Raw genomic sequence first — 19,303 nt, forward strand, 5'->3', positions numbered from 1 at the left:
AGAATGAATGAGAAAAAGCTGATTGAAACCGAAAAAATGATTGAAACAGACAAACGATAAATTGAAATCGTACGATACGTTACGTGCCAGATAATTTCTCATTACGTGCCACTTTGGGCACGCGTGCCATAGGTTGACCCTGGGCTAGAAGAAAGCGTGTCCTTTGTAAGAGCAAAATGTCAGAAACGTGATTCGGTAACAGAGTGGAATTTATCGGGCTCTCTTTACGTGTCTAAAAGGAAAACAGTAAATCAGAGATGGATCAGAAAAAAGAGACGTCGACATTTCCACCAACTACCTATCACAGTGTTTTTCAACCTGTGGGTCGCGACCCCCAAGGGGGTCCCGAAGCCTTACACGGGGGGTCGCGGGTGAAAGAAAAAGACAAGTGTTTGTAGGTCCTACACTACAATAAAAAAAATCTAGAATTTAAGTGAGAAGGCTGTGCCTGTTTATTTTACAGTACAATTGGTTTTTCGATCGATATTTAAAGAAAGAAAATTAAATACGTAGTTCTTAGAATCACTGATAAAGTTTTAATATGGCCCTGGGAGATGGCCAGAATTTTTTAACTTGTAAAGGGGTCGCGTATTCAAGAAGGTTGAAAAACACTGACCTATCACATAACTCCGTAGATGTGGTTGGCAAAGTGCGCCTTAAATGATTAACTCCGAACTGACCATTGGTTTCCCAACAATACCGTTTTTTATGCGCACTATGTTTCATTTGACATTCGTTTACATAAATTTAATTAAATACAACATCGCAACGTCATACGTAATATTTTTGTATTTAACTGGCAATTCTTTAAGAATTTACCACGGCCTATTCCGATGCGAGTTTTGAACAGTATACCGAACAATTCATTTTTGGTAACATAATACCGTGTATTCGTTCCGCCCGGTTTTAATGGTACAATTAACTTCTCTTCCTCATTAATTTTTAAAGCGTTTTAATCGTCTGCGATCCAAAGGTGTACCGCGCTTAGTTTTAGTAGAAACCACTTCAGAAAGTATTTTAAAGTAGGTTTCTTTTCTCGAGAAAAATAAAAATAATTGTATTCTGGTTTACTCGCAATTAATACACGTAACTTTTCAAAAAAATCAGGGTTCGCCGCAGTAGTCATTAATATCGGATAAAAAATATAAAAATTTAGCAAACCTTACGTAAGACTGGCAAACAGCGGAGTGTCGGAGAGTATAACAAATATATGCCACGTGACCTCGATGGCGGCAGAGGATTTGGCCCGAGAGAACAAACGATTCGGCGTTTTTGTCGCTTCTCTCTGGCTGTGTCTTTGTGGACAAGCGCGGATAACCTCCACCAGAGCCTATCCGCTCTTTCTCGACATATACCGGGATGGTTCGAATGTATAAATATAATATAACCAAATATCCGATCTTTCACCGACATATTTTGATACGTGTCATCGGAGAATACTGACATTCTCTAATTTCGGTTTTTCACGGTAACGTGTATAGGAAAAGTAAGATTGAGAAACTGTATGCTTATCTGATCTTTTCATGTATTCTATAGAAATTAAAACAAAATATTTTATTCGAATTTTTATAGGAGTAGTAAGTTGGATTCGACTTGAAATGCGCCACGAACTCGGATCCTTGAAGTGGAAGCGCGATTCCATTTCATGTCGCCACATGTCTTTCTAAAAAAAATAATAATAAAAAACGCCAAAAATTAATACCAGAAAATTTAATTGACTTTAAATTATATATTTTTCATATGTTCTAGATTTGTATAATCGAAGAATTTTCTTAGTTATAGATCAGGCAGCATATATACTAGTGTGAAAGCGTGTTGCGGCTTTATATTAAGTCATCTCCACTTCGGAGTGGTTTTCTTGAATAGCGCGAGAAATGTTATTCGAACTTTATCTTCGGGCAAGCAGGGACCAAAAGCTTGCAGAAGAAGAGGTTCCTGTTGTACACTTTTCTTATAGTCCGAGAAAGACAAATGATCGTCTCGATCGTAATCCATTTTATCGATGATCATATCTATAAAGTCTTTAGTGACGTCTTCGGGGTCTTCGTCTCCGGTCTTCTGTATCCTATGCTTCAGTAAAGAGTAAAGATCTTCTCGAGAAATGCAACCGTTACCTCCCAGATCGTAAACGCGAAAACAAAAGTTCATCTTCTCCTCCATGGTGCCGCACAGAAAAACTGATAGACCTTGTATCCATTCTTCCACGCTTATCTTCCCGTTGTTGCTTTTATTGAAGATCCTGAAGATCCTTTCTATGACGGGATCGTCTGTCATATCGAAAGTATTCTGAAGAAAATCGATAAAGGTGGCCTTGTCCATGACCGAATGTCCGCATACTTCTCTGTAGATGTCGATCAGCATCTTAATCTCTGCTCGATTGAAGTGGCATCGTCCATTCAACTTCTCTACTAATCTTACATCATCCGATCTGGCGGTGTACATTTCTATACGAAAGAAAATGGAGGAGTTAATACCCAGTGAAAACCGATGCTTGTTAAATGCTAGACGGTTGTTCCATTATTCAATCGAATCTTAATTTGTTACGTTATAACAATAGCGATATTGTTACGTCTACTGTAGCCTATACGTTTTCTATCGACGACTTATTCGGTTTAACTCTATTCTATTTGACTATAAAATGTCGCAAGCCATCATCGAGAATACTTCTTCTGGACTTGTGTACAAACAAATATTCATATTCAGAAATCCCACGATGCGGAGCTGGACTTAAACCTTTGTAGCCCTAAGCTATAACGTATGACAGGGCTTTCCTATAATGGTGTATATAAAAATGTCAGGCCCTAAGAGAGGGCCTAACTTTTTATTATAGGTAATAATAACTGTTCAAGAAATATGAGTTATGTTACACTTGGAAGAACGAATCGTTCGAGAAGACTAACAAAGTTCAAGCGAGCGATCACAGGAATTGGAAATTTTTTAAGTTGGCCATATGGCTAGTGATCTGGACTTCTTACTTAACGGTGTTGCTTCTAAAGGCCCGCATCCATTAAAATGTCCCGCCTTTTGCTTCACCTCGTACACACACCGTTTTCACATACATTAAATCGCCGTTGAAAATACGTAAGGGCGTTTCTCATTTCGTTCAACATTACAGGAAGAGCGATTTAAAAAAAGGGACTTTCTTATTTTCTTCGTAAATAAGAAACTATTGAGCATAACTACGATTTAATTTTAAAATTTGGCTGAAAGTAACTAAATCAACTGATTGCTATTAAAATAAAATGTTTTGTAGGCAATAAAAACAAAATGAAAAGAGACACTATTGTACCGAAGAGTTTTTAATGACAAACGTAAAATCAACAATAAACACAAAAATACGAGTAAATTGACATAAGGATAAACTATTTAAGAAGAAAATGCACGAGGTACAAAAGTGAGTTTAAAAAATGCAATTCAAAAATTTCGTTTAAACTCGTTAAAAAACTGAAAGATGCTAAGTGCTGAAGTAGAATACCTGCCGTTTACTTCACCACGTAAAGCGCAATAATGTAATATTTATGGGATGAAGATGAAAAGGAAAATAAAAATGAACGATACCTTTTTGACAAACTGTGTAACAACTTCCCTTTCTTTCTTTTACTCTGTCGAATGAGGCAAATATTTATAAAAATGGACATGTTCGGTTAAATTTATTATTGATGTTGGTCCAGAGCAAAGAGCGATTAAGTCGTTGTACTTTTCCAATGACAATGGACGAGATATGTATCCAGTTTTAAGGAAAACTAATCAGAAAAAGCACCTGNCGCTGCTCACGTTGTTCAGTCATTTTCCAGCTTAGTGAAATCCAACGAGAGCGCACTACATGACCTCACTCATAGGCCGATTGCCAACGACTGACGCTTCCTGCAGGCGGGAAAAAATTCAGGGCTGTGCATGACTGTCCCCTCTACAACTCCACCGAAAGAGGCCTGTCACGCATCATTGGTTTATGCGGAAAAAAAAAAAGGTCCGATACTTTTTGAACAGACCTTGTACATTATGTTCAGCATCTTTCTCTCTATTAAAAACGAAATTATCCAAATTATTTAATGCATAAAATTCTTAAATAATTGCACATGCAAGAAGTACAATGTTAATTTATACAGACACAGAACTCAATTATGCAATGAAATCTGTATATATAAGGTTTTACATCATAAAATTCTTAAATAATTTATTTATGAATTTATCAAATTCATTGCTGGAGTAAAAGTTAAAGTTGCCAAGCAACTTACATAACTGAAATACTTATATCAGTTAGGTAAAATATTCATAAATTTTACCAATAAAAAAAAGCTAAAGAAATATATATTACATGATTTACTTTTACCTGGAACATATCCAAAATTTTGAATATTTTCCAATATGTACTGTACATATATATCAGGGAAGGGGAAAAGTGGTCTAGCCAAAGTAAGAAAATGTTTGTCATGTTAAATCCAGTACACATGTACCTGGCTTAACATGACACCTAAACATGTAGATAAATACTGACAGTTCTGTCATCCACAGTTCAGTTCAGGTATATCAGGACACGTGTACCTAGTTTTAAAAGAGAAAGGTATTTGTAAGGTATTGCTTTCCCTCCTTCCTTTTCCTTTTACCCGTTCCTGTATGGAAAAGTCTATTGATTTGGTTTGAGTGTTACACACTAGTAGGTGATTTAAAATTAAAACTATGTAATTTGGCAGTGAAAAGTAATAAAGCCACAGCTAAACTCTTTCCTATGGCCAAGTTTAACTTATTCGCTATCCAGTATATAGTTGGTTATAAGTTCCTATGGCCTATTATATATATTAGTCTTAGCAGAGTGCAAGTATTTTGATTGACAAATGACGTTAGCAATAGAATTAAAGTACGAGCCAAATATTTTTCTAGCAATCCAAAATTCAGTTAACCATATTTTGGGTTCTAGATGTACTTGCTAATATGAATCTTTAACTGAATGAGTTAGCATTTATGTATTGAACAAGAAGTATCTCATTATAAACAAAGTACTAAAGTATTTAAATAAGGCAGAAATTATTAACTAATTTCTAGACATCCTATATACTTGTAGAGATATAATATATTAAAATGCTTATTATTTAATTTTATTCCAATTTTCTAAGTGTTGTGTTTATTATCCATACAACAAATCAAAATTTTATGCTAAAACTGAATTAATTTTCTAATAGGATTAAAACACAGTAAATAAAACATTTATCTTATATATATTATCATCAGGAAATTTGTTTTAAAAATCATGAATTTTTAATTGATTTATTGTCAAGAATTGCATACTTGTTGCTAAATGCTTTAACAATTAATTATGTTTAGTTAAATTTATCAAAGTGTCCTTGATTTGCCAGATTGCAGTTTCCAAATTTGTAAAGATCACAAGACATTGCTTCTATTATAAAAAAAAAATTCCACTGCTTACTGTAGATTCCATGACAATTCCGATATAAGGCATGTTAGTTTTAGCACATTCAGCTTAAGTGCACACTGGACAGAGAAAAATATCACCTGCAATGTGTGCACATCCAGGCAGGTGGACACCTGTAACTTAAATTGCAGATGGACTTTTGTCTCCATCAGTCCACCCAAGTGTGGGCTTAAAGCACTTGATAGAACTTGACGCTTCATTATCCCACATACAATTTAAATTAATAACTTCTATACGTAATAATGAAAATTAAATCACAGAATATTCACCATTCATTTTATGCACTTTACAGATTTGACTTTTGGTAATTAATTCTCTCATTTTCTTTATCTGACAAGAGATAAAATTAGAAATATTATCTACTTTTGTTAATAAATAACACGATTCAATGCAGTCAGAGTAGAAAATAGAACTGATTTAAAATCTAAAAAAGAATGGGGAGGAAACTGGCATAAAAATAACTAATAAAATATTTCTAAATTAAATCTAAATGAATTTAAAGGAATTAATGAAAATTATNAAGTTTATGTACAAATGTTTGCAAAATCCTTTAGTAATTGGAGAATATCTCTACAATGTATTCAGTGAAGAACATAAGAAATCTAAATCAATTATGGTGTGGCTTGATCAAAGTTTAGATTTAATAACATATAACAATTCACTTCGGGCAATTTAATATAACAATTTTTATAAAAAATTCCTTGGTTCCATTTTACAAAAAACTCTAGAAACAGTTGAGCTTTTCATGTGATTTGATAGACTTTAATGATTTCCAATGATTAAATGGAATGTGAAGTCTAGAATAAAATGGGAAGAGAGAAGCTTGTGTATAAATATAAACATTCACAACAAACCTGATATAGCCCGATGTTATACAGCAAACTTGGAGAGTTATTGAGAAGCATGTAGATAAATTCTTACATTACCTCTCTAAGTTATACTTTATATACATATCAGAAAGGATTTAACCATTATATCCAAGAAACTGAATATGAAGAAGTTGATGATCATTACTTTACATCCACTGCCAACCAAGTTAAGTTAACTCCAGTCAGGAAAGCACTGCCCTTCCTGAATTATATAAATTCTGAACCCTCTGAGGGTGTTTACATTTGCAAAATCCACAAAGAAGGAAAGAAGTTATGAATGGTGATTGACAAATGCTGCTCACTGATGTACCTTCTGGAAAAACACCTTCAAGTCTTTATCTCTCTTTAAATGAGGAATACATCATTTCAACTGCCAGCTTCTCCATTTTTCATATAAATTTTAATTTCTAACTATAATGCTTAGGGAATTTGATACCAACTGTACAGTTCTATTTCTCAGCTAAACTCAATAAGGGTTCCCCACTAAAATTAAAAATCTTGTATACAAAATTATGCTCTAAGGACACAAATCACATAGTGATAATTCTTTTTTGAAATCTCAATTTTCATTCTAGAGAATACAATTTTGGAAATCTCAATCCGTAGTTATTTAAAAATAGTGATAAATACTGAATTTTGTCTCATATTTTTTATATTAAAAAAATTAAAAATGATCTGAAAATTTTTAAGAAACTTTACTAAAAATTTCCAGATCATAATCATACAAAACAATAGAATGTTACTTAAATCAGCAAGACAACATTTTAATAAACCACCTAACATTTTCAGCCATCTTCAATGGCTAACATCAGGCTGTCCTATTGGATTGAATGTTTTTAAACATTATAATACAACTTGGAATATCAAACATGTAGGTAACAAACAAATTTAAGTGATGTTAAATAACTTAATGATGTTTTGCTGATTTAAATAAGTTGTATTGTTTTCTATTTTTAAGGACTGAATCAGTTTGGATGTACGTAAATAGATCAGGGCTTTTTAAACTTTGGGTTGCAACTCCATTTAGGATCTATAATTGAATGTACGAGTCACAAAAAGTTAGACAACAGTAAAATTTTGTACTACATATTTATGCAAAGCTGCATTTTCAGCATTGACAATTATAAAATCAAAATGTTGGTCAACATTGAAGATGCCCTGTGTCCTGCAGTATCAAATATTCAGCCAAGATTAAATTATTTATGCAAAAAAAAAAAAAATACCATCATCTTATAAGTATGTGAATTTGCTTTTGTCTTTAATAAATGCAATAAATGGTAATTTGTATAGGCTATCAGAGAATTGTTTTGGAATAAATTATCTTATGATTTATTATCAGTAAATTATTTTATTTTTACCTATAGCCTATATTGAGGGGTTGCATGAAATTTTCTCAGATTGCAAATTGAAAAATTTTAAGAAGCCCTGATATAGATCATATTCAGTTTTTAAATTAAAATTTATAGGAGTTTGTATGAAATTTAATTTATAATTGTTCTAAGGCTTTTATAATAGAAATCTTAATTAACTTTTAACAAATAATTAACTTTTATTTCTGTTGTGGATTTGAATTTATCAATCAAATATAATCATCATGTAAATGCTGTGATTATAAAACAAAACTAATTAATTTTTAGAAATCAGGATGAAATTTAATCAGTACATTTGAAACTGAATAATCATGAACATTTTTGGAAATTTAGATCCTAAATTTTATATCTGTCAGTTGGAACAATTTGAAATAGATACAAAACTTAAAACTAACAAAAATAAATCATCAATTACTATACACAATTGAACAGAAAATATCACAGATTATCCCACTTATTTAACCTCAAAGCCAATGTTTATCAAGTTGGTGTCCCTAGCTGCTTTAAATGACAACATAATTTTACACGTGAAGCCTTTCTCCATGCGATATACATTCTGCAATCACATTGTATATCGCACGAATTTTCTGACTGGAAACAATGGTAATCTCCTTGAAGCTCGACTGCAAAATCAGAGACATCTTTCAACATTGTGAATAAAAATTGAGTGACTTTTATGCTGTAATAATAATTTTAAATTGCATTTTGAATTTGTCTTTATTTATTTTTTCTTGTGCTTCTCCGTATGGTGCACATTAGGGGGAAAGTGACACATTCCCCCTAATGTGCCATTAGGGGGAATGTGTCACTTTACAACATAAACAACATAATTTTGAAACTAAAATTTTTCATGTAATCCTCCCTATGCTTCAATAGTATAAAATCAAATTTTGGTACCATTCTGCTTATTTGTTGAAGTTGCAGAGTGATCTAAATAAAGATAATTTAAACTTAATCACCTAGTATATGTTGTCATATAAAGTAAATTATAAAAAATCTACATTTTTCAGTTAAACATTTCCATTTTCAGTTGTTACAAATCATTTTATATATCTTGGCCAGGTGGGGCATGATTTTTGGATGAGTCCTGGAAGATGCACAGTAACCTTGTCAAATATTTGCCAAACAACCTGTTCCCTTCACTAATTAAATAGTTCCTGCTACTGCACAATTTTACAGCCCTGCCAAGATTTGTGAAACAAGCTTTAGATTTGCTTTGCATATAGTCATTATCATTACATTTAAATCTGCAACTTTCAGTTTGTTTAGCAAGTGAGAAGACTAATCATTTCATCCACTCACTCATTCTTTCAAGAAGCCAGAAAATATAAAAGAAGGGTCAGTGTTACCCAGTATGGTAACTCATGGTGTCACTAACACTGGATCTCTTTTCATAACAAATTAGAATCCTTAGCAATAAACCATTGGGGCTACAGTCAGCAGCTTCACTAGGGGGGTTGCTGTTGCAATAATTCATAATTTCACACCCACAGATCTCTTTTCATAACAGACTATACAGAATACTTAGTAATTTTACATACAATTAATATACAATTTATGATACTCATAAATTGTATATTAATTGTATGTAATAGCAATAACACTCACTTTTTCAAAAACTGGTTGCATTTAATGAAACACACAAATATACCCAAAACCAGTAAAATCACTTAATGATATGAATGTTTTTATCCATTACCCATAAACTTCATCAGGTATATATTAACGAATGCCTAACAGAACAACTTTAAGCAATCATACACATTTAAATATAAAGGTGGTTCAAACTGCACACATGCGTATTCATATGGTGTTACCAGTCTAAAATGTAATTGTTATTGACAACAATCTAACATGTAATTTTTAAATGTATATGTGTTAGATTTGCAACATCGTACCAATGCACATGTGCATTGGTACGATGTTGCAAATCTAACACATATACATTTAAAAATTNCGTTCGAGAAGACTAACAAAGTTCAAGCGAGCGATCACAGGAATTGGAAATTTTCTAAGTTGGCCATATGGCTAGTGATCTGGACTTGTTACTTAACGGTGTTGCTTCTAAAGGCCCGCATCCATTAAAATGTCCTGCCTTTTGCTTCACCTCGTACACACACTGTTTTCACATACATTAAATCGCCGTTGAAAATACGTAAGGGCGTTTCTCATTTCGTTCAACATTACAGGAAGAGCGATTTAAAAAAAAGGGACTTTCTTATTTTCTTCGTAAATAAGAAACTATTGAGCATAACTACGATTTAATTTTAAAATTTGGCTGAAAGTAACTAAATCAACTGATTGCTATTAAAATAAAATCTTTTGTACGCAATAAAAACAAAATGAAAAGAGACACTATTGTACCGAAGAGTTTTTAATGACAAGCATAAAATCAACAATAAACACAAAAATGAACGATACCTTTTTGACAAACTGTGTAACAACTTCCCTTTCTTTCTTTTACTCTGTCGAATGAGGCAAATATTTATAAAAATGGACATGTTCGGTTAAATTTATTATTGATGTTGGTCCAGAGCAAAGAGCGATTAAGTCGTTGTACTTTTCTAATGACAATGGACGAGATATCTTATTTAAGTTATTGTTTTGTCAACAGTAGTACATTTTGCGTTATAAGGCCAATAATCGGTAGTTGTGACGAATGTGGCTTGTTTTATAAAATATTCTACCTAATTCATTCTTTAGTATATAAAATGTCTACTAGGACACAATTTATTAATAGGACTTATTATACCAGTGATTTCGTTCTGCAAATTTAAGGAAAACTAATCAGAAACATAGTCTTTATTTTTACAGGTGCTTTTTCTGATTAGTTTTCCTTAAATTTGCAGAACGAAATCACCGGTATAATAAGTCCTATTAATAAATTATGTCCTAGTAGACATTTTACATCTTAAACCGTATAATAAGGACACAGAGGCATATAAACTAATTCATTCTTCCTTACATTGAATTCAACCGTGTCTATCCATTTAAAAGCTTTCCGTCGTCGTCGATTCGAATAGAACTTACTCTAACGTTCTCACTAAAATTTTTAGTCCAAAAAAATCATTATAACCTAAACAGTGCACTATATAAGGTTTTGCCTTTATATGCAAGACGAAACTAGTATAAGCTGAGAAGACACAAACAATTCCCCAGCCTTTTTAGTCGCGTATGAAATCACACTGTGAACGGAGTGTCCTTCATATTATCTGCGATTAGAGGTAAAGAAACGAAGACCACTTCATCTAACTTATGTGTCAACTGCGAAACAACGTATACGAGAGCTCCTGTCACGATGGAATTCCAATTTTGTCCACCACAACCATCGGCAAATAAACTGGCAGTACGGACCTTCCTTTCATCGTATTTCGTCAACGTTCTAAACAGCGCTGTTGATACTTCGGAAGCACCTCGACCACTTTCTCACTCATTCCAAGTAATGCGATAACAGTCCCGAGACTATGTCATAAAAAAGTTAAAGTATAAATATCAAACCTTTTGTAAAATTCCTTGCAGTGCTGTTTGATGCAGGCAATAGATGACCCGTTGAAAATCAAAACATAAACAAAGCAAACTGGGCAGTGGCGTAGCGTAGTGGGGGAGGCAGGGGCGGCACTTTTAGGGGGAGACAAAATTTCACAATAAATAATAGTAATATCTTGTAAAAATTTGAACCATTTCATTTCATATTTTTGTCGCACCTACGATTCGGACCGATTGAAATGAGCACGAAATTTTTCATTACTTATTCTGTGACGAAACTGAATTTTAGTCTTTTAAATTGATATACCTAAATAAGGTGTCGGCGAAGTTTTCCTCCGCCCCGGGCGGCTGACACCCACGCTACGCCACTGGCTGGGATCATTTTTAGTGGCAAGCTTGCAAGAGTTTTTGATTTCACGCGCAGCAATTTTGAAAGTAATACGCTTGCATTTGTAGTTTTATTTCTTCAGATCGTTGGAGATACTCTTTGCATAAACCACACTGGTTCTTTTTTGGGCCTATGAAATGAAATATTCGTGGATTTAAAAACTGTGCAGTATGATGTGAAACACGGTTTTCCAAGGTTGAAATCCACCTCTTCTGAAAACATAGTATACATTTTATTCAAAGTCAAGTGGCTACAAAGATATTCCCGAGCAGTAATGCGACTTCACCCTTTGGAATCGATTAATACGACCTTTAATCGGCTTTCGATTAGTCTCGCTGTCTTGATTAGATGTGCCGCAGCTGCATCGAAGGTTTACCTCAATGCGGCTGCAACACAGCTACCACCAGGACCATCTGTTTGGTTCATGCCGGTAGTTTCAAGTTCTTCGAGTACTGTTCGGATTGTTTTCTCACTGATACTTAGTGTTCGTGAATAATTTACGACACACTTTGACTGCGTTTCCTTCCAATGAAAGAAAAAAGAAGTTCGTATTTCGACGACGCGATTCCGTTTTACCCGTTGTACACGGTTTCTTCGGTATTTGCTTAATGTGCCACAGAATAAATTCCCTATGAAACTGCGAGTCACCTCATTGGTAGAACGCTTTGAATATGGCCTGCCTGCATTCCTCGCTAAACTTAGCACACTGCCTTCCGTTTTCCACCACTCAGTACGGCACATTGAATCTAATACTCTACTCTGCCCTTTTTTTTTGTATTTACCGAAAAATATTCTGCATCACTGCACCGAGAAAGTTTCTTTTTCTTTACCATTGTAATTTTCGCTTGGTCGTATTCCCTCGGAGCACGTAGGCAAATCCTCCATAAAATGTTTCCAGCACAAAAGAATGGAGCACCGCAAACACGAACGAAAAACTTCTCTTTTCTCGTAGTGTTTATAGCGCCTCTCGAGAAACGTCCATAAGTCATAATATTTTCATCAGATATTTGAGAAACGCCCAATGTTTATCGTTCCACAAAACACAAACGGCGTTACATAGAGATATGCCGCTCCGTCACAACACGAAAGACCCAGGCTTATATTTAAAGGCGTATCTAACTCAAAAATTTTGAGATACGCCTTCACGTAATTTCACCGACGAAACGATCGATGACCCTATTTTTTCCTTTACAAAATGAAAATTTACAATTTTACATTTCCAAAATGATAGCGTAGCTCCCGTATTTGCACAATAGAGGTTTTATATATTTATGTCTAAATTAAATAGCTACAAAGCGAGCATAAATAATAACTATACCCTTTCGTGATTTATGTACCCATAAAAGTGAGAATTCAATCGATACGTTAATAAGAAAGTGAACGACCGTATTTAAATCCTACCTTTAAAAAGTTTCAGATAGAAATGCGATAAGAGCCATTAAAATGTTAATGGAATTACAGAATTTTCATGTAGTCGCTGTTTTTCTGTCCACCGTAACACCGCTGCGTGGCGAGTGTCAACGCTGATCGATTGCGGAATACTTTAGTTCGACCTTCGTCGATACGTTGTTTAATATTAACATATGTAAAGGTACGCGACGAAGGTCAGCGTAGACTTATTAATTTCGAGGAACTTTTTAAATATTCGATTTTAGCAGAAAAAATAAGGTTTTAAGGGTGAACGATCTCTAAATATTCAAATATACAGGATTTTATGTAAGGTCCACTTCAAAATATTGCATGAATTTCTGATTGAAACTATGGAAGAAAACCATATATTTCCTACTTATTCTGTAGTCATAAAGTTTGTGTAAACAATAAACTCTAGATGCCAGGAATTACTGTGATTTAAAAGAGTTATAAATAATAAATGTTTGGAACTTGATACCATAACTGTAGCTAGAAGCTTAAAAATAAAATTTAATACTAATTTATGATAATTTCTTGATGGGGTTTATCTACTTTTTTACACATTCGATCACTTTGTTTTTTCTTACTCCTTTTTCTAAGTGCAGCTCTTTGTATAACATTACAGAACAATTACATGTAGGCCTACTAATCGTTTTGTAATGTCACTCAAAGAGCTGCGGGAGAGCCATCTCGTGATTTTTTAATATTCTTTACATTTTTGTCCCGTGGGCACTAACGTGTAAGAGGGTCTTTTATCCCATAACCTTCGTGAGTTTGATCGGGCCCACAACGGGAACGAGAGTGGCGAGGGATGGGCCTTTCCGACCATGAAAAATTCCACCAGTTGCTCGCCCGAATTCCATCACGGGTCCCTCAGAATATTTGGCTGAAACTTTATCCGCTCGGTCATTATTTCATTCATTTTGATCCTTTATTCCTATAGTCGTATATATTAAAAAGTACGCTTTAGATAGTAAAATCTATTCGAAATATATATCGTAATAATGTGTTCTGGATTTTATGTAATCATAAATCTTATGTACTTCGTGAATTATTTCAGTCTAGACTTTCAGATTCGAATACAGTACATTAATGTTTCCAATCCCCATTTGGATGGAGAGGTAGAATTTATAGATTATGAATTAGAACAATTACCTAGATTGGACTTTTAATAGCACTTTATGACTCATACAAACGAGATGATTGTTCTGAAATAATTCGTAAGAATCGGCGTTGAATCCAGAGATCGGGAAGACTTTCCTCAGAGAATGTAAATCTCTAAAACTTTTTCGTGATATGCTATACATTCCATTCTCAGGTCAGTGGCGCGTTATAATTTCATGGGGCCCAGGCAAATTTGAATTAGGGGGCCTCGTGTAGAATATTGACTTCAGACATTTTTCTTTAGCGGAATTTTTGGGTAGAATTCCCGGTATCCTCGTTCGTTTTCATAATGGGACTTCTGGTGTTTTAACTTCCGCACTACTCCATTGCACCCTGCGCCTACGCCATACTGACAATTTGGGATTCTCGGATATGGCCCAAATTTAATTTCGATAATTTTACTACATTAGACTTTATAAAAGATTGGTTTGGGCCTCTATTTGGGAGGCAAAACGGGGCAATTTTCCCATAGGATAACGTGTCGGTCTCGGGTGAGAATTTCTAAAACCAATACTGAACGTAATCATATCCAAGCACATGCCGTGTGTCATATTATATGAAAGAACACGGACAATATTCAGGGCCGTGAAGAGGATTTTTCCTGCTTGAAGAGAAAACTTAGGGATTAGTGATTTCTACTCCTATAAAATTAACAGAAAATAAACTCTTTAAAACTACTTTTTCTTAATAAAGAAACATTCTAGGTATTTCATTTGTTGCAGAAACGAAACGCTAAAGGGGTTCCCTAGGAGACAAAGGGTTTGCTCAACCCTCTGTCTCCAAATGGAAAATTGCCCCGGAAATTTTCCTTAAATATGTGCCATAAGAATTATAAAATACATCACAAGATGTCAATATCTATATCAATGGCACAATAATCAATGGATAGAGAATACCTGCTATAACATATAAATGATGTATCAAAACCGCTATTTGTATTTTAAGCTTGAAAATGCCCATTGTGGAATGATGCTTCCTTTCTATTGTGTCAAGAAAAGAACCTCAAAAAGAATTCTTAATATATGAAAATATAGTATCTTGTATTTCAATTGATAGAGGAGGATTTTAAGCCCTCATGTAAATAATATCTATGTGCAAGATTTGATTACAATTTAAAATAATCTCTAAATTATATTCTCACATGGAATATTCAGCAGGATATTGATTGATATGAACTTGGTTCTGTAACCAGAATACTTAGTGTGTTTAGTAATAAGTTATTTGTAATATTAGTGTAATATAGTGTAGCAATATAAATGCATTGAGGATGTCACATTACAAATTTGTTAATTGAAATTTGTGATGTGACATCATTGAAATCATTCAATAAATGAGATATACCATATAAAATTCTCAACACCAATGCATTGTTATACAAATAACTTAATCTAAGTAAGAGTGAAACTCGGTATTTAGTTTTGTCTGAATTTTTATTAGTAACCAATCATAATAACCATAGATCAAGAATTTTCAGCTATAATTAATTAATAAAAAATATGTAGATTTTTTAAACACATTTTATTGATACTCTACATCTATCTAGAAATGAATAACAAAAGCAAATTTAGCTGTTAATAGATTATAACTTCATTTTATTTCATGCTAAATATTATGCTGAATCTACAATTATTAGTATCTATACAGTACTATAGAAAGCATTTATTCTAAATATGATATCAGAAAACAATATAAATGTTACCTCATAAGTTATAACAAGTTTTTGGCACAAATCCAAAACACAGACTAATGATAAAATTAATATCCCTGTATAGTAAAAAGTTATAGCTTATGTCAAGAATTATTTGTGAGGTTGTGCAAATTTTCATACTTAAAGTAAGACTACAGTAGGGTGACTGGATGTCCCAATTTCCAGGGACTGGTTTCTGGTTTCGCCAGTTTTTAATATTCGATTGTAGAATCAGTCTTTGAATAGAGCAATTTTAGGATCGTGCCAATAAAACAGAAACAATTTGTAAATCAATAAATAATTAAACAAATAAATTATAAAAAAATAACCAAAGTTCAATCAGTTTGAGACTCTATTTTCACTAATTCTGAAGTTGGAATCTAAAAGCCTAACTACAGGTTATAGAGGGATATAGATATAGTAGAGGCTGTAGGTTATAGAAATCTAAGGATTACTTGTGCATATTTCCTTATTAAACTAGCATATATATAATACAAGTATTTTTAAATATATAAACACAAAAACTGATCACAAGTTAGTAAATGCAAGATAGTAAAAACTGATCATAGTTATACTGAAACATTAGATTCAAAGAAGAAAGATTCATTTTTTAAAAATATATATGTAATGGATAAAATAATTAAAACATTTGCTAATATTTAAAATAGAATTACAAATTCAAATGTCTAGACAAAAAAGAAAAAAAAAAAAAAAAAAAAAAATGGTTGTGACCCCTTAGCCTCATCGACCCCCCAATGATGATGCATCGACCCCTGGGGGTCCATATCGACCACTTTGGCAACCCCTGGTGTAGGCAAACAATAGCAAGCCTTAATTGACACGGAATATGGAAAATAGGCAGTATACTGGTTCACAGTAAAAACTGACTTTTGGAGGTGAATATTTCACAGTGTCACATGTACGGGTCTGGTTCCATTGACTTTTTTGCTTGTACAGGGGAGATCTATAACTCTGGGGGTGGCAAATCCCTTACTCAGAACTCGCATCTTACCACATAATTGATTTTGCATTCAATTTGTTAAGTTCGGATATATTCAGACATTAGAGTTCAGCTATTTAGAAGCTGAACTAAATAGCTATACTCAATCATGGAGAAAAATGATGGTTTGTGTTTTAGAAACATATTCTTCACCTGTGAGTGGTTGGAGATTAGTTAATACAAAGTTAATGGAAATTTTCAGTACATATAATGTGCAGAAAGCTGATTATCATCTAATTATTCCTATTACCAGGAAAACAAATTCACTTCTTGAGAGAAATAATGCACAATTTTTAACTTTTATTTAGTTTTTGTGATATTTCCTTGTCCAAATTTATGGATAAATTACAACATTAATAAAAATCTTACATTTATCTAAATGAGATAAAAACAAATAAAATTTTTTTATAATTTTTAGATGATGAAGTAGCCAGTTCTTTATTGCTTCAGATGGCAGTGTATTTTAATATCTGTTTCACACCTTTCTGGGTTATTTCTCATATTCTGACCTTCAATTTGAAGGTAAGTACCCTTTTGAAATCCTTAGAATTGGACTCTTCTAAGTATATTGAGCATTTAGATTGGTGATGGAGGAATCTTTGCATGGCATTTCATAAGGTTGCATGTTTTTTATCTATTGTTTAAGTCAGTGAATGGGCTGCAAGAGAACTTCATAGGTGTTTGGCAGACAATATAGTTTTTTCTTACAGAATTGTAGACTTTAAGCCTACTGATCTTTTGAAACAGTTTATGTTAAAGTAACATGCTGTATTACAACTTATGTGGTTTACTGTATTGCAGTTTTCCCGTACTGCAATGCTGATGCTAAAAAACATTGTTGCCTCTGAGTTACATTGAACAAAATATTTAATAAAATATCAACAATTTAAATTTCCAGTTTTCCTTTGATTAGAAAGGACATTAAATATATTGTTTGCACTTAATTTCTGTTGCTAAAAATAGAAACACTTCATGCTTTAAGCCAGAAGTATTATTTCACTTATGATTAAATGATTAAAAAAGTGGTATTGACTTTCAGAAATGAAATTGTAATATATTTATTTGAGATGATTTCCAAAAATAAAATACTTTTTAAAATAAAGATTGCATTTTAAAGTTTTCAGTGTAGCCAGTTAAAACTGGAAAACACCATCCTAAAAACTGTCAAAGCTCTAGATGTAAAAGTAAGCACTACCTAGTGACTGCTAAATGCCATTATGCCAGACATGCATATAGTTTAATTGGTCTGTTCACTTTAGTTGTTAGCATATTTATGCAACTGACTATCGGCACTTAGGGCATACTATAGTCCTAGACATTCACTTTATGCAATGCAAAACTTTGTTTGCTAAAGAATCTGACAAGTGAAACAAATTTGTAATGCAAATAAATTTTTATTCAAAAAGGATTAAAATTTTAACATTTTAATCAAGTTTATTAGAAAAATATACATTGAAAGCGAAGTAATTATAAGAAGTTTTTTTTGTTATAAGATATACATAAATTTTTCTTATTGGCTACATGACCATGTGATAAGGCTTCAGCTTACAGCTATAGAAAAACCTGAATTTGAATCCTCAATCTCTCGTGGGTAGTTTGGATTGGTGTGATTTTCCTTCTTTGTTCATGTCAATCTACAGATTAGATCTGTCGAAGTGACAAAATTAGACAGTCACATAGCTGGTTGGTGTCATATGTCAAACAACATAATCAAATCAAAGGATTTATAATCAATTTTTTATCTTTCTGCATAGAATCTAATTTAATGTTAATTTACTTAAAGCATTATACATGAATTATATTTTTATAGTACGATGCCTTAAATGAAATCTACCAGATTGTGCTGAGTGTAGTTTTCTTCATTATCTTTCTTGTGGAAGGACCTCGCCTGTATCTTGGCTACGCAGGAAATTTAAGCGAAAGTGTAAGTAACAGACATTTAAAAGAAAATTAAATATAGTTAGTTGTTATAATATTTTACTACTATCAAAAAACTTTAATATTGTTTATGGTTTTTGATGTAGTATATTTACAATATAATTTTCATTGTCTTATAAGGCCATATTTATGGTAATTTACATAGAATGGTGTGATGATATTACCTTGAAAAATATTAACATAACATGTAATTTGTATTTACAATAGAATGCAATTTCCAATTATGATAAAACAATAATTTATTTAATAATATGCAAATGAGTTTATATACCTGCAGATATCACTAACATCAGAGTCGGTAGATTAACTGGTCTTTCGACTTCCTATCTTCGCTCGTTGCTAGAATCAACTAGAGACAAATGTTACCACCAGGGGCACTGCAATCACTACAAGACCGCTAGATCGAATCCCTGTGAGGTCGAATGTTTTCTTTTTATTGAAAGATATATAACCTTCGAGTTCGATTTCATAATTTTTATATGCATTTTATTATAAGAATGAAAAAGCTTTTATTTAAACCCAAAACCAGGTTTATGGATAAATAAATGACACTTAATAAAACA

At 32.9% G+C, this 19,303-nt stretch overlaps 2 protein-coding genes across 6 annotated transcripts; one reads left to right on the forward strand and one right to left on the reverse strand.

Annotated features, from left to right (window-relative positions):
- Positions 1–1,709: 1,709 nt before the first annotated feature.
- LOC111622391 (EF-hand calcium-binding domain-containing protein 1-like) lies at positions 1,710–13,076 on the reverse strand. 5 transcript variants are annotated; one of them, XM_023364760.1, is made up of 2 exons: positions 12,943–13,076; positions 1,710–2,444 (listed from the first exon to the last, which is right to left on the reverse strand). In XM_023364760.1, exon 2 carries the CDS (start codon positions 2,440–2,442, stop codon positions 1,834–1,836), a length of 609 nt encoding a protein of 202 aa, XP_023220528.1. In that variant the 5' UTR covers positions 2,443–2,444; positions 12,943–13,076; the 3' UTR covers positions 1,710–1,833. The 5 variants fall into 5 exon arrangements, with proteins under 5 accessions (XP_023220528.1, XP_023220527.1, XP_023220531.1 ...); XM_023364759.1 differs by lacking the exon at positions 12,943–13,076 and adding an exon at positions 3,559–3,694; XM_023364763.1 differs by lacking the exon at positions 12,943–13,076 and adding an exon at positions 3,572–3,585.
- A 3,835-nt stretch (positions 13,077–16,911) lies between these two features.
- On the forward strand, positions 16,912–18,756 carry LOC111622356 (transmembrane protein 17B-like). Its single transcript, XM_023364715.1, has 3 exons — positions 16,912–16,957; positions 17,221–17,324; positions 18,613–18,756. The coding sequence occupies exons 1-3, from the start codon at positions 16,912–16,914 to the stop codon at positions 18,754–18,756; spliced, it is 294 nt and encodes a 97-aa protein (XP_023220483.1).
- The last annotated feature ends 547 nt before the right edge of the window (positions 18,757–19,303 follow it).

The sequence above is a fragment of the Centruroides sculpturatus genome, unplaced genomic scaffold (assembly GCF_000671375.1).
Source record: "Centruroides sculpturatus isolate CEXI.00-Female unplaced genomic scaffold, Cexi_2.0 scaffold7, whole genome shotgun sequence".
Classification (NCBI taxonomy): Eukaryota; Metazoa; Arthropoda; class Arachnida; order Scorpiones; family Buthidae; genus Centruroides; species Centruroides sculpturatus.

Excerpts from the sequence above, each read along its gene's own strand:
- LOC111622391 (XM_023364760.1), bottom strand. The coding sequence starts at position 2,442 with ATGTACACCGCCAGATCGGATGATGTAAGATTAGTAGAGAAGTTGAAT.
- LOC111622356 (XM_023364715.1), top strand. The coding sequence starts at position 16,912 with ATGGAGAAAAATGATGGTTTGTGTTTTAGAAACATATTCTTCACCT. Across the intron at positions 16,958-17,220 it reads TAGAAACATATTCTTCACCT|ATGATGAAGTAGCCAGTTCT; the intron begins GTGAGTGGTTGG and ends TATAATTTTTAG. Across the intron at positions 17,325-18,612 it reads TTCTGACCTTCAATTTGAAG|TACGATGCCTTAAATGAAAT; the intron begins GTAAGTACCCTT and ends ATATTTTTATAG.